Source organism: Nelusetta ayraudi, unplaced genomic scaffold (assembly GCF_046127955.1).
Source record: "Nelusetta ayraudi isolate G7.1 ecotype Tasmania unplaced genomic scaffold, CSIRO-AGI_Nayr_v1 ptg000063l, whole genome shotgun sequence".
Taxonomy (NCBI): Eukaryota; Metazoa; Chordata; class Actinopteri; order Tetraodontiformes; family Monacanthidae; genus Nelusetta; species Nelusetta ayraudi.
The window spans coordinates 5,937,156-5,953,343 of record NW_027466113.1 but is presented as its reverse complement, the minus strand read 5'-3'; the positions used below and the strand labels follow the sequence as shown (position 1 = coordinate 5,953,343).

The 16,188-nt window shown below is 47.4% G+C and overlaps 1 protein-coding gene across 3 annotated transcripts in view; it reads right to left on the bottom strand.

Moving 5' to 3' along the window:
• cicb (capicua transcriptional repressor b) overlaps window positions 1-16,188 on the bottom strand; it is a 33,991-nt gene that overhangs the window by 11,820 nt on the left and 5,983 nt on the right. For 2 of the 3 annotated variants that reach the window (XM_076040962.1, XM_076040963.1), the window contains exon 2: window positions 11,183-15,200. In XM_076040962.1, coding sequence (XP_075897077.1) covers window positions 11,183-15,071 — 3,889 coding nt within the window. In that variant the 5' untranslated portion in view covers window positions 15,072-15,200. Of the gene's footprint in view, window positions 1-358; window positions 2,520-11,182; window positions 15,201-16,188 lie in introns of those variants that run through there. The other variant, XM_076040964.1, reaches the window with a different exon arrangement.

Sequence of the window (16,188 nt, the reverse complement as noted above, 5' to 3'; positions counted from 1 at the left end):
TGTCGGTGCCTGGCGAGATGTAAAATCTTAGTACCACCAAAAAAAAAACAAACCATCAGCCACATAGCAGGTTAAATCACCCAACAACAGCAGATGCCGAAGAGGACTCTCTGTTCTCAATAACAGGCTTGATGGAGAACAGAGACTGGTATCATCCGAGCAGTCATAAATTACAAAGGCACAGCAGGCGAAAAAAACAAAACAACATCAACAAGCCACAAATGTATCAGTGCTGCATCATTTACAAAGAAGATGTCTTCTTGAAAAGCAAGAACAAAATCTACGACATATGAGCTTTTCATCTTGGCTATACATCACACGTTTGACAATAAGAACAGCGATCTAAAAAAGCACTGACCAAACATGCTCAATCCTTGGCGGAGATACTGGGGATTCTCTGATGAAAACATGGTTGAAAAAAAAAAAATCCTTGTTGATCCTTCCAACAATTATATGCCTCTTTAAAAAGAAAAAAAGTCTCTTCTACAAAAGATTAAAAAAAAAAAAAAAAAAAAGTAGAAATAGAAAATGAATCCAAAAGCTCGTGCAGACGGTGGATGTTGCAGGAACTTCAGAGATGAGTGGTCTGTGTTGGTTTCATCTCCACAGGCTGCAGGCATCGTTCACCATAATTAGGATGACGTTGACCTGCATCGTGAGATCTTCAAGATGTATCGCTCGCAAAACAAGGACCCTGCGGCCAGTTCCGATGAAAAGAAGAAAAATAATAAATCTGCTCGGCAGTGTTCAACACTTCATATCGCATAATGCCGCAATCTAGTAACGCACACGGAGCAACAACAACAAAAAAAAACCCGTCGGTGGACAAAATGTACCACAAGCGAATTGCCCAAAATGCAAAAATTGGATTTGAACTGTTCACGTCCACAATTGCAAAGACGCTCCGTCAGAACTGATAGTTACGATCGACGGCAACGATCCACCTTCCTTTGGTCTAATTACCCCCGATGCCCTTTCCTCCCTCCCCGTTTGTTTACATGACTCCTGCAGCCCGGTCGTGAAGGGGTTAACACGGCCTCCGCTCCATCCGCGGCCTTGATTTAGAACGCCAGCGCTAAATGTGCGCAGTCTTTCCGGGCCATGGCAGATAAAGCCCTCGGCTACATCACAACAGCGGGCAGAGGAGCTCGACGCGGGATCCAGAAGCACACGAAGACCCCCGTAATAGAAGGGTGAACGGGCCTGCTGCTGTGGGTGGGCACCGTATCGATCAGGCTCAACAGCACTGCAACAAGCAGATTGGAGGCAATAATAATAGGAATAAAAGAAAATAGAGGGCTACTGTAAATGTCTGCAAAAAAAAAACAAAAAACAAAAAACAAAAAACGACGTGACAAAATGTCCAATTGCTTTACACCCGACAGTCACACACACCAGCCGATGCGTTCAATGCACGCCGTTCTCCCAATCTCTGGCCACAACCGGGGCAAGTGCACAACTCCGAACAGGACCGACCTCTTGGGAACGCCCCTGGTCGTGCACCCGCTGCACAAACAGAGGCAAAAGAAACGCAATTGTTCTCATGTCTCGGCCACACGGGCGGTATTCTCATACGCACACTTTAGTGCCAAAATAACCAGGACAGGGAAAGTGCTTCACTCCACATGCTAACTGTTTACCACCCCGCCGTTACCTGCCCTCGGGATTGTGCTTTACGCACCTGTCTTGAAAATGACAGCACCTGCCAAGATCCCAAATGGTTTGTTAACGGGGAGAAGGGAACGTGTGCAACATGAGTTCACCAGTGTTTACTACGCGACAAGCAGACGGCGCTGACTGTTGATCTGGCGCATTCATCCATCAACCAGGGGCACACGAGTCCGCCGTCCGCCGATTATGACTCTTTAAAAACACACACACACACACACACACACACACACACACACACACGCAGCTAGCGAGCACAGGCGAATCTCTAACGTCTCTCACAGCCTCGAACGTCCCACTTCACGTAGGAAAGCCAGCGTTGAGCTAGCGGTTGCTGTGTCTTACGACAGAGCGATAGACGCGACCGCGGCGAGGACTCCTGACTCCGGCCAGCGAGCAGAAAGGAAGGATGGATGTCGCTTGTTGTATTTCCTTTCCTCCCCCCTCGGTAGCAGCAGCAGCTAAAGTCGGTGACTGAGGAAGGCAGATTTACGTAGCCGAATACAACGACGACGACGGCGGCGGCGGCGGGGGGCTTCGGAAGAAGCGATACGGTGCGCTGGGGGTACCGCCGTAGGAGAGCTCCGTCTCTCTCTCTTTTTTTTGCAGCAGCAGCAGGTTAGCTAACCACTCCGCGCGGACGACATCGGCGCGCACACCGTCCGCTTCGTACGGTGGTTGACGTCAACGGCAGCGGCGAGTTCTAGACTCCCTGGCGGCGCACCTCCACGGATCCCGGCCCCGAGTTATCTCTTGATATTTTTTTGACCCTCTCGTAAGCCGTGGCCCTTTCTTTCTCTTCCCCTCCCTCTTCCTCTTGTTGTAAACTAGGCTGCTTGCCCCCACTGTACTCGATCCCCTCCCCTTCTCATCCTGTCAACCTCGCCCAGGCTTGTCCCGCCTCCCGTAGCAAATGGTGTCATGCTATTGGTCGGGCCGGCCACCTATCATCTGCCCGCCGCGGACGCTAATTGGTCGGAGTGTGCACTGGAATGCCAGTCATATGCAAATACGCTCGGCTATGCGATCGCTTGCTTTCGTTACCAAGGGGGAAATACTCGTTGTTGGCGTAAAAACACAAAAATGTTCAACAAACTACACTTAAACACAAAATGAAGAGTTCTTAAACATTAACTATCGTTCAAGTAATGCCTAGAATAATATATTTTTTATCTTTCTTTCCGAAAGCCCACCCACGGCGGGAGGCATTGGTATGGAATCCGTAGTAAACCTTGAGTGATGAAAGACGCCGCCAATCAGAGGCCGATACTCAGATGTAGGCCAACCAATGGCTTGACAGAAGTTCGCCGTAGCCCCTCCTACTCACAAATGCTCAACAGAAGCTTTGTTACCACTGGCGCTAGTGAGCCATATGCAGCTTGCCGTCTCTGCTGCTTTGAGTCTTTCCAGTGCAGGCTGTGCAGAGGAAATGTTTGGTGAGACCTCTGGGGTCAAGGCTGACAATGCACACACTAATAAATATTAAACTGACACTATTATGCAGGATCATAATTCACACTTTAAAAAAAAACCCGTGTGAACAAGTTTACTTTTTTCAATCAGAACAATGACACAGCAGTTAGACAAAAAAATACACCCCCCGAAAAAAGAAATAGTACACAAGGTCATTTTCGACGAGTCCGAGCGCAAGGCAAATCTTGAACATCTTATCCTCAAGTCTGGACACAATCAACCCGAGAGCCAAACATTTAGAACAAACGTTCAGAAGGACAGAGGAGAATTGAAACCAGGAGGGTGGGAGTGGTTGGAAAGAGAGGGAAATGGGTGGAAGGTACTAAGAGAGGAGAGAACCAGAGGGTAAAAATAGACTGAGAGTCATTTTCAGCGGGGGTGGGGGGGCGGGAGGGGTGACTGGGTGGGATGGTATAGAGAAAAAAAAAAACAACTTGCGAAAAAAAACACCAGAACTCTCACAGTGAGCGTAGGCACAACGGGTGAGCAGGGACGTGGGGGGGGGGGGGGGGGCACAGTGAGGGGGAAAAAACCTTTCAAGGCACCTTTGCCATTGGCCGTGACAAAAGGAGGGAAAGAGCCGATGAGCGAGGATGACGTGGTTTCCTGTCATACTGCACAGTCGAGGAGTCATGCTGAGATTATCTCATCTGCTCTTACAATAAATACAATTTTAGGAGGGGCGTAATTACTCCCACCAGCCAGTCAGCTCATCAGGAGCTTGAGAACTGACCAATGAGGTTCTGAGAGAGTTTCAGCAACTGTGGACAGTAGTAAAAAAAAAAAAAAAAGTTAACTCTTTCTTTCCTGGGTTACGCTTTTTCACTAGGACCTGCAAATATGTATACATATATCAATATAAATGTCAATCTTGAATACGGGAATCTTGTAACATTGAAGTGTCTTCAGCTGATTAACAAATAGCCGCAGTCTGCCGAGTGTTTTCCATCAGAATTCCAACAAATAGGTTTTGCAGCAGCAAGAGTAGGAAAGAGTAAGAGATTAAGGCTTATCAATTCCACTAAGCTCTCGGCGAGTCAATCCAGTAAACACTGCACTCAACTGTGTTAGCGAGCGGAATAGACAGTAAATAAGGACACAGGGTGGAGATGAGGGATTAGTGTGGCTGCACCGTGGTTCCAACCATTGGTAAACTTTATAAGCACTATGCAATGAACCAAATCTGACCAATTATTTATAGAAGCGCAATGAGCTCATCCTAAATCAACACACAGTACATTTACACGTACACTAATATTCCACCTTTTATTCAGCATATGCTAGTAGCCCTTACTTGACGCTGACCGTGTACATCTGGGTGCGTTCAAGAACTCCATGTGGTTCGTGTTGGCATCGACGGCGGCTTGAAACTTATGCTTAGTTGTGAAATATAGGAAGGATGGCTTCAAGGACACTAGCTTGCATAATTTGGAAAAGAGTTACATAACTTTGTCAAGATGATTGTAGCTTTGCAGTGGAGCAAAAGGAGGGAAATTAGTCTAGATAGAAATCTGAATATTACCGAGAGGTATAATGATGGAATGCCCATTTTCATTAGCCATAGAAACAGATTAATTCAAAAGTATTTTTTTGCAATAAATAACAAATTTGTGTCAATTTGATGTAATATATATATATGTATATATACAAAAATACTTTCTGTTTCAGGTATAAATGTCAGAAAACAGCTACTGACGCATTAAACAAAGGCACAGGGACAACAAAATCTGATGACTTCATGCTTCTAAAAGTTGGTAGGATGAGGTGAGGAACGAGGTGCCTGTGGGAAACCACAGTTATATAAAAATACAGATTAGCTGTCAGGAGTAGCACAAGTGGGAGAGGCAAAGGTGTGAAGGAACAAAAGAAAAGAAAACCCTCCGAGCTGAGCTCAGCTAACTCTGCCTGCTGTCCGGCTGGCGATGCAGTCAGCGTTTATGGAGGTGGTTCAGCCGCTCTCATTGGCCGTCCGTCCCTCAGGGACCTCGCGTGTGGACTCTGCTAATGGCCAATTAAAAAACAGTCATCCGCTAAATGTCAGAAAAAACTTTTTTCCTCGTCGTCTTTACCTTGGCTGCTGCACGCGGGCACACACAACGCGATGCCTCGCATCCCATCTCCCCTCATACCTTAATTCATCTTCCGCCCCCCTGCACTCCGCCTCTCCCTCCCACAACCCACCATTTGCTCCATCTAATTATAACTCCATCAACCAGTCCTTTGCTGTTACCATGGCAACAGCAATGTTGGGCACAGGTCCCCGTGTTGCCTGTGGTCACCAGCCTGCCATTGACCACCACCATCTATTACATCAAAATAAAGCCAACCTCATTTAAAAAAAAAAAAAAGAAAAAGAAAAACATAGCAGATGGACATAGGTTTGTTATAATTCAGAAGAGGCAGTTATTTTTAGTCAAGCCAAGGCTTGGATTATTTCTAGCAGAATAAGGTCATTTTTTGCTAAAAGGTGACAATGACTGCGAACTCTAAACAAACAAAACAACAACTACTCAGAAATGGGCAGATCCTATAGCCACCAAATCAGAGTAACGCTATTTGGTCACAGCTAATGACTAACTGACAATTTCTCTTCCACCAGCAAGTCGTTAGCAACAGAAAAATATATATAAATGTTACATAAACCCGAAAACCGGTTTACTGAGGAGCAACGTTCAATCCACGAGAATTGTAATGTGTGAATGCAGCCATCTGGGGGCACTACTAGCCTGCAGAAAAATATCCAACAGACTGACAGCGGCAGTAAAACAGTGCAAAGTCTTTGGGAGCTTGAGATGCGAGGAGAGGAGAGGAGAGGAGAGGAGAGGAGAGTGGGATGAAGGACACGGAGGAATCTCTTCGGTAAAATAAAACTCATTGCAAACTTTGGGATGTCTGGGAATCCCACAGGCTGTGCCAACTCCTAAACGACGTGAGATCATGGAAAGGGCGTCACTCGAAATACTGCTTTAACTTCTGGTGCATGCATTCTTGGCTGTCTCACAGTAAAAAAAAAAAAAAATCCCACTGCACCATTGTGTTTGCACATTCTCTGCAAAAGTGTGCCACAGCGACACAAAACAAACCATTGGTGCAGGCGACTTTTGTGGCCGGTCTTTTCGGGGGCATCACGTGTGCTCTGGTGCCAGTCTAGATGGCTGTGTGATCCAGATGTGGTTGTTGCCATGGCCTGGGAGGATATGCAGGGCTTTAAGTGTTACGTAAAACAGGGGCGGGAGGGAGCGGGGATGTTATTCCCGGGTATCCGTATCCGGGTAGACCAGGATGAAGAGAGTGAATTGGAGAGGAGGGGAAGAGAAGCCCCTGCAATGCGAAGGAGCAAAGGGGTTAAAATGGATGCAAAAGAGAAACGAGTGCAACGAAACGATGCATCTGAGTGCAAAACAACAGGGCGATAAAGTGTAATCAAGTGTATTTAAGAAAAGCGTGGGCAAGTTTACCCGGTGCAGTGCAAACTGCATGTGCGTGTGCAACGCGGCGGGAAGAGACTCTTAGATTGTGCACACTACGAGCATACATGCCGAGACTGAGGTGTCTCTGGTACTCAAATTATGTAACCATAAGGCACTGATATTAGAGTTTGAACATCAAAACAAAGGAAAAAGTCACACAATTATTGAGCACAGTGCAAAAGGCAAGGCAAAAAGTATTGCTCAAACTGACATCAATAGTTGCGATACACTAAGGCGTTATCACAGGACAAAGTGTGTGAGATGCAGAGCTGCTACGGGGGGGGCATGAGGCTTTCGACGCAAGAAACTAACACACAACCGTCATCTCAGACCTTTACGACAGCAAGGTCATCCTGGCCCTCTCTTTAAATATCACACAATGCACATTTATTTGCCTGCACCGGCTCCAGAAAGAAACGAAAAAGAAAACCACATGAAAGATGCTGTTTCACTCTTCATAAGTTAAAATGCTTAAGATACGGACAGTGATTTATTTTTAAAATGGAAATGTCATGAGTCATCAAAATGGCTGTTTTAAATGTGACTGTGTGAAAAGAGGGATATATGATAGAAGGGGAAACCCCTTCAATGATCTGAGGTGGAGTCAGTTTCAGTTGGTGTTGACAAAAAAATACCCTCGACACAACAGAAAAACTATCGGCGGTGAGCTGGTGTGCAAACGTGCAAAAGTTCTCCACTCAGACTGGAAAGTAAGACACACACACACACACACACACACACACACACACATGGACTGGCTGCTATTTCTATTTGTGAGCACCTTGTGTTATGTACTGGCTACACTGGTGCGATGTTTGCTTTGTTGCCATGGCAACAGACGTTTTGCGCTCACGCATCATATCCGTTACTGTGTGATTGATGCTTGCTTTCGACGTGTCATACACACTCGGTGCATGCATGCAGCGCACACGTGACACGGTAAAAAAATAAAAAAGGATCACATCCTCCAGCTCGCTATTTTTTCTGTGCAATCCCTTTCGCAGGTTCATCTTGCAGGAAGTCGTGAAGACACTTAATTTACATTCTTCGTTAGCGTGTGTGTGTGTGTGTGTGTGTGTGTGTGAGTGAGTGTGCGCGGCGGTGGGAAAACAGGGGCACAGAGTGAATCGGCAGCACTTTCCTCTGTTTAAATGTGTGTAACTTGAGTGCAGCATAGCTGAACTGGGACACTGGTGCCTTATTTTGAAGGGAATCAATACAAACAAATGCAGACTGATTTATTTATCATCATTATAATTTATACACAAATAAAGAGAAAGCTCAAAGGTCATATTTTTTTTTTCATTTATGATACGACCTGCTGTCTTCTTTTTACATATTACATAACATGGCAATTATAGATGATCTGAAAAATTCACGTCTTTATTCTTCTTCAAATATGACTACTTATTTATCCTGGTGAAATAACAGCTTTTCTGAAAAGTGTATCAGTGCAATAGACTGATTTTTCACTCTAATGTAAATGCAGCAATGTATGGCATCAAATGTCCTTTGCCAAAAGTATAATTCAGCTCGACTAACACTGACAGAGAATTTCAAATCTCATGTATTTCTCTGAGATAAAGTTCGACGTGAAAATGCTTTGGGAGCTTTTGGTAACTACAATATCTCTCCTATTTGTTTATTATCAAACAAAAATATTACCGGTGAAAGAAATACTTTGAAAGCCACAGCATAAACAACATTTAAGATGTTTAGTCCCAAAGTGGAAAAATCACAATTTGTTCATCACAACAAGCTGGCAACAAAAACACTAACACGTTAATTTGCAAATCCCTAACACAGCACACGTGTGATGGCGCACGTGGCCTTTTCTTATTTCCCCCCCCCCCCGATGTTTTCCGCACTCTGCAGCGGCCGTCCGCACGAGAAAAAAAGCTCACAAAACAGTCCCGACTTCACAGAAAAACGCTCACACGTGTTTCCCACTCAAAGGTCTTTAAAACGAGCGCACATGGCATGCACACAGACAAGCGTGCATGCACTCGCACAAAGGGATGCTATTCATTCATTCACTCTTTCATTCCTTCAGCCTCCTCCCGGCTACCGAAAAAAAAGGAGAGAAGGGATCTTAGGGGGGAGCGTGGACTCTGAGATGACAGCGCTCTCCCCCCTGTCCACTTCTCTGTCACACTCCCGGCAGTCCGCGCCGCCGCAGCTCCAAACCCAGGGCGAGAGGCTCGGGGGTGAAGTGAATTACACCCGCTGATAGCGTGTGTCCACATTCAACACAATTGATAAGCAGACTTTGCGGGCAGTTGTTGAAGAACTCTCTGTCGTTTAGTCGCGGGCAGCGCGCACGCACTCACGCGCACGTTTTGGTTCCCACGTTTCCAAATTGACACCGGAGAGCAGCGTGTGTGACATTCCCACGTAAAATGGTGACCTTTTTTTTTCCTATGCATATCACACGCACTCTCGCTCACACACTGTGCAACACTTTTGTGCAATTTTTTTTTTTAAACCATTCACTAATAAATAGCCACACAAACAACCACTGAAGTGGAGGAGGACGGAGGGAATAGTTTGCAGTGAGGAAGCTACAAACATTCAGTGGGATCAGAGAGCCAAACAAACCTAAAAAGTAAGAATATAAGTCTAATTTAGCTATGAGTTGAGAGACATTTATTTTCACGTTATCTTTTTACCCTTATTTAATTTTAGCCTCCTTATTTCATTCACACTATTAATTTGTCCAATTGCATTCCACACCGAGCACAGCTGTGAGCACTTCCACGCTGTCACTAGATTTCTGTCTATTGGAATTGAACAGGGACTCTCCAATCAACATCAAGCAATTCTGGATCGTGTTCACTGTTATCCTTAAAGAAAATAAAATAAGAAAAGGAGTGTGCAATCCAGCGCATACAATTTCTAGTTAGTATTTGTGCCTTCCCACACTCTACACACACACACACACACACACACTCACACACTCACACACTCTCACACACACACACACACACACACACACACACACACACACACACACACACACACTCACACACACACACACACACACACACACAATCATTTCGCATTCAGCTCGTCCATTTTCACTCACATTCAAAATGCAAGCAAAAAAACAAAACAAAAAAACATCCAGAGCACTTTCTCTTTTATTTTGTTTTGCTAAATGTCATTTCCCCAAAAATAGCTGCCTGTCTCTGGAGTTTCCTGGACGAATGGCAGATATTATTCTTAATGAACTCCGTGCTGCACAGTGAAAAATAGTTGTGTTTAGTACTGTCAAACCGCGGTCCTGACCCGGGGACTCACAGGTGCCTATTCTGGGGTTCATATGAGTCACACAAGCGGCTTCTGAATTGAGTTTAGTCGAAGCATCGGACAGCCAGAGTGCTGGAGCGATGACGAGAGGACACCATATGGGACAACAGCATGCTGGCCAACAGAGAGACAGACCTCGTTCAGTAGGCATCAGCACAAACAGGTCGAGAAAAAACAATAGCAATCACGCCATATAACATACACCCATTTATACCCGTCAAGGCTCGACACAGGTGTGATGAGTGGAAACATTTGACCAGAATTCAATAAAACACAATATGCAAAGAGTTGGCTGGAAGATTTGGGGAAAAAACCCAACCACTCTATTTCCTGTTAGATTTGTTTTTTCCATTTAGAGCACATCTAATTTTAACATATGCCTTTAACACCTCTTGCTTTGCTGGAGATATAAATGCTGATCTGTGTGTGTGTGTTTACAAAATAAAAGGAGGAAATTGTCATTTTCACACCATTGCTTAGTCCTTTTTCATTTGCAAACCTCTCACACTGAACTAGGGATAAATCTATATTATTTAACACTTTTTTTCTGTGTCATCTCTTCTCAGTGCATCACTGCACATTCACTGGATTTCTCTCTGGTGTCCTAAGTAAAGGATTCATTGCCATCATGCTGCACAATGTCTTTTTGTGTGCTTGCTGAACGCCATGAAACAAGAGTTTCTCAGGAATGTTTTGATTTGGCACCGTGTGTCAGTAAGTGACACTGCAAATCACTGGGCAGATTTTCTTTTTCTTTTCATTGTCTGAGTCTATAATCGACACAAAAGCAACCATAGCCAAACCATGCGACATCAACTCTAACGTCAACATAACAACAAGACTCTTAGAACCATTCACACACTGAAGGGAATAATTTGACTTGCTAGTCATTAAGAAGAATATGTTATTCATATATGTATGTATATTTTTCTGAATCGAGTTGCAATTTTTCAGTTTTTTTCAAAATATTTTTCATGGGTGTGAATATGAACTATCTCTTCTGTATTTCTTGACTGTGCAATGTTTAGGCCTAGAGCGATATAAAACATTATACCTAATTCTTCTACTAATTTTCTCATTTGTTCTACATTTTTTCTTGCAGACAAGATGTTGTTTTTATTGTTTTGTTTTGTTTTTTTCAAATATTGTGCTGCAAAATACAACTCAACATCGTCCCACCTGTAAAAAAAAGTCTCAAATCATCCCTGTAAAGTCTGACAAAGCGGGCAAGTATGGTTAAAAAAACAAACAAAACCTCTCACCTGTGCCAGGGCGTCCCATGATGATGTCTTTGCACGGCGCAGGGTGAAGGTTCTCCGCCGGGAGGATGAGGGGCAGTAGAGCAGTGGGAGAGGGGTGACAGGGAACCGGTTGCTGGACTTCACCCCCAAACCCAGTCGCCCTGTTGTCCCCTTGATCTCCGGAGCCGTCTGTGCTATTTGCGACGGGAAGTGTGACCGTGGCGCTGACGCTCACTGACAGCGTCTGCAGGGCGGCGGGCGGCCCGTCGGCGGAGGAGGACAAAGACGAAGGCGTCGGGGAGACGAGCACCAGCGTTTGGGCCGGACTCCGCAGGAGGACGGTGCCATTGGGTATGGTGGTTGAAGCCACGTTGATGGGAACGGGAACTTGGAGGCCTGGGTTCAGCTGAGGAGCCAGCGGTGAGTCTTTACACGAGGGACTCGCTGTGCCGCCCTCGTTCGTGCCTGCGCCCCCGACTCTATCGAGCGGGACTTCGGGATTCCTCACGATGACGGGGGAGTCCCGCAAGGGTTGCTGGGGAACGGGTACGACGCGGCTAGGGCCGCCGTCCAGGGCGAGAGGGGAGGGAAGGGTTGGCGATACCAACAGAGGGGGCGGGGAGACGGCAGCGGACGAGGGCGGCCTGCTGGAGGATGGCGTGGTCGCCCCTCGGGGTCGGGAGAAGCCCGGCGTCTGCGTGCAGGAATGTGCGGCGGGTGTCTGCGGGGACAACACCCTGAAAGAAGCGGTGAGGTCGCCCTGCTCTAGCTCAGTCTTGGGCGTGTAATCGTGGTGGTTCGAGGGGTGTGATGGGTGCGGGGCCAGCGGAGCCACGTCGGGCTTGCGCTTGCTGGGGCTCATGGGGACCGTAAACATGAGGTTGCTGTGGAAAGACGACTGGACACCCGAGGTGTGCCTTTCACGCTCTCCTCCTCCTCCACCTCCTCCTCCTCCACCAGCTTGGGCCGTGGCCGTCTTCCCCCCTGTCCCTCCTCCTCCAGTCCCACTGGGCTGTCTGTGTCTCCTGTGCTGAAGGACCGGGGAGGCGGTGATGGGGGAGAAGTTGGCGGGCCGGAAGCCAAATAGCGGCGAAGGCGAGGGCGAGGGGGCCGGGGAGAAGGGCGACTGGTTGGAGACGGGAGAGAAGGAGGGGGTGCCGGAGCGGGAGCTGCCCAGTGACACCAGCATCGTGGCCGCCTCACACTCGTCGTAGTCGAAGCGCGACGACAGCTCGTGGGGGAGGAGCGAGGGGAGGACCAGACGGGGCCTGGAGTCGGCCCGGCTGCTAGCCTCGCTGCTCTCCCTCGACGTCTCGTCCCACTCGAACTCGCTGCTGGCCCGTCCCCGCAGGTCCGATGGGGTGACCGTCCCTGAGCTGTTGCCCCCACCGCCCCTCTCCCCGCCTGCTGCCTCCATCTCCTTGGTCCTCATGGACAAGTGTCGGGAGCAGTATCCCCGGCGCTGCGACTCCTTCATGCAGCCCTCGCGGGAGCACAGCCTCCTCCACTGCTTGCCGTTGAACTTCTTGCGAATGCCGTTGGGGGTGCACACCACGTCACCCTTCTTATACTTCTGCTGAGCCAAGGAGACGGCGGCCCTGGCACGGCCGGAGGTAGAAGAGGTACCCCCGCCGGAGGTTGGGGTGGGGATCTGAGCAGGGGCGCTTTTTAATGCGGCTGGGTTGGGAGTGACGGCGCTCGCTCCGGTCCCCAGTGAGGCAGGAGCCTGGGGGGGCGGCTGAGAACCAGTGAGGGTTTGTAAGGGTTGGGTACCGAGACCTTGCACCACGGTGAGATGAGGGGAGGAGGAAGAGGGGGTGTAACAACTGGGCTTGGAGACATTGTTGTTGATGTGCTGAACAGTGACTGTGTTTGGTTGGTGGCTGACGATGTGGCCCATGTTAAAATGTGACACCTCGTTGTCCTCGTCCGGACTGTTGGGCAGTTTCTGCCTCTCTCTGTGAGGGTACTCCTCCCCGCCACCGTCAACCACGCCACCCGCAACGCCGGGGTGCGACGTTGGGTGTGCGTTTCCGCAGGGACGCCCACCATCGGCCGCCTCGTGAGGGAACCCGTGTCCCAGCCGCGCTCGCCCTCCCAGCACACCCATCCCAATACTCAACTGGCACACCTCCCTCTCCACCTCCATCTCCTCCCTGCGCTCCCTCTCCTCCCTTTCCCTCTCCCGCTCCAACTCCTTGGCCCTCCCACCGTCCAAATGGGAAACCTCCCAAGGGGGAGTCAGCAGTCTTAGACTTTGGCGGGACACCCACACCGTTTGTCCGTTGGTTTTCCTTTTATCTTTGTCCTCCACCGCCCGCCCACCGCCGCCATCCGTAGACCCCCTGTCTTCACTGAGGAGCACCTGGTAAGGAAACGAGACACCGGGGTGTGGGTCCACCTTTGTGATAATCCCCTCTCTGTATAGCAGGGGACGGCCCTCCTCTCCACTAAAGGGCACGCACACATTTATACCGAACGGAACAGGTGCAGTGCCAGGTGGGGGGGCGTCCAAAATGAAATCCACAGTGCTTTGAGCTTCAGTTGTGGGCGACACAGTGCCACCGCAAAAAGGGTACTTGACCAGAGTCTCCTGTCCTTGGAGCTGGACTTCAACGGTGTCTCCGATCACCCTACGCACCACCCCTGGTCTAAACACAGGCCATGAGAATTGTGAGCCGACCCCTCTCTCCCGTGAAATCCCTGCCCCAACGTCCATGCTCCTCTGAACTTGGCGAGCGAGAACTCTCTGGTTTTTCAAACCCTTGGCCAGCGCTCTGGCCAGGCCTTCTGAAGGACTGGCCTCTGCAGGATGCACATTGTGTTTGGGGTGTTCTGGGGTGTTGAAGTTCCTTTGATGATGTGTGCTTGCCCCTGTGCCGGCTTCCATCCCGTCCAGGTCGGCTGAGTGCTCACTAGCCGTGTCCGTGGACGAGGAGCGCACCGAGTTCGGCTTCTCCTCGGATTCATTGTCCGCACATCGGGCCTCTTTTACACGGTAATCGGATGTTGCTGGTTCCCTTTGCTCTACGGACACAAAATGGTTAGCCTGCGTGGCTTTTCCTTTCAGGGTTAGCACTGATGGCTGATTACCTGAGAAATTATTACTTATACTATTACTGCTATTGATTAAAGTGCTATGGCTCCCAGCACTGGCGTTACTACTACTACTACTACTACTAGTAGAGTTTGTAATACCATTTGTAGGGTTACTCTTAGTACTACCGTTGATGCTAACGTTGGTGCTTTTATTAATGCTATTAATAATGTTAAAATCTTTGAAAGTATCATTTGTTCTATTCAAACCACCACCAGCTTTGCTATTAGTACTGCAGTAACTATTTTCTATGTGTGCGGGGATCGAGGTAGAAAGGAAAGTCCGGGGACTTGCGCTATTAACAAAGTGCTCGTACGTGTACTTTTTCTTGGGCACACGGGCCTTGAATGTGGCTGTTTTTCGACTGGAAACGGAGCCTTGGCTGGGGCTCTGGTTGGATGCCTGAGGCTGTCTGGCTGCTGAGAGTGGCGCTGTGGCAGAGGTAGGGATCGCTACAGCATCGGTGGACACGGCACCGTCTCCGTTTGTGCCCAGCAAATTTTCTGAACTTTTTTCTGCCTTCTTCCCGTCCGTTTCGACCGTCTCTGTGGGTTTCCTCTGCTCGGGGGACTCCTCCTTTGTGGGGGATTTGCTGTGTGGGATCGGTTCTTCTTTCGAGACAGTAGTTGTGGGCTGGGGCTGTTTGCGTGAAGATGGAGTGTTGGGTGTATGTGGCGTGGTTTTCACAAGTGTCTCCCTCTTGACTCTCTTGGGGTCTTTTTCTTGGAGGGACTGTGAGCCTCCTCTCCTCCGTCCTCCTCTGCCTCTTGTTAACGGAGATGAACGTCCTCTGTGTTTTTTTAAAGGTCTCATCTTTTCTTCAGCGTTCACAAAGTGCGTCAGGTTTTTGTGGTGCTCTTCCTCCTTGTTCACTTATAAGGCACTCCTTTTCTTTTGTTTCTCTGCCTTTCTTTGCCGTCCTGCGGTCCTCTGAATTGCAGCCTGAAAAAGGACAATAAAGGATGCTTTTTAGTTCTCTAAATCTCTACAATCAAAAACTCACAAAGGATAATAAACAATAACACACCTAAAAAATGTGTCCCTGTCAAGTATTCACAAAGGCAAAATGGTTGATGTGCAGATGCATACATTTTTTCTCTTCAAGTGAAAGAGTGTGTGCTTGAGGAAATAAAGTTTTTAATGGGTGTGCTTGATTTATTATTGACCACTTTATAAACTAGACGACTGCCTTATCGACAGGGATGAAGGTGTCTTTAAATTATATTTTTTGGCCTCTGAAAACAAAAATCTTCTACATAACAGTATTTTAAAATGTAATATCAGTGTCCATTTATCTATTAAACTACACTTTCAGACTGTCGGACAACGTCAAGAGAAGCGGTGGCGCATGACCTCTAAGAATCCTCAAGGAATGTGGGAATGGCACATTACATTAGAAATGGTACATAAACAAAAAACAATGATGCCAGGGCAAGTCATGTGTGTGGACTGAGAATTAAATTATGTTCCTTGTGAATTTGACACTAAAAAAAATAATACAAACAGTAAATGCAAGGAAATGCCATCTGAAGCCTGACATTCTTGACAGTGAGAGAGAGCAGGATCCGACTTATGGAGACACATTTAAAAAGGTCCTGCAAAGAAAAGCTAAAACTAGCACTGTTTTTGTTTTGTCTACCATTTATCTACTGCCGCTTGAGAAGATAATAGCCACATAAATAAACATCAAACAGAAGAAAACAATGAAAAAAGACAACAAACCAAAAACCACAGTCTCCATTCAAACAGAGTTTTGCAAAAGCTCAATTTTAGCAACGTAAAAATATGTTTGAATGTAGAAAAAACTGTCAAGAAAAAGTTACAATCATATCTATATATGAATGTATATACACACAAAATATATATACATATATGTACACACCTACTATATATATACATATTGTATATATGCCACATGATTAGGGTTTTC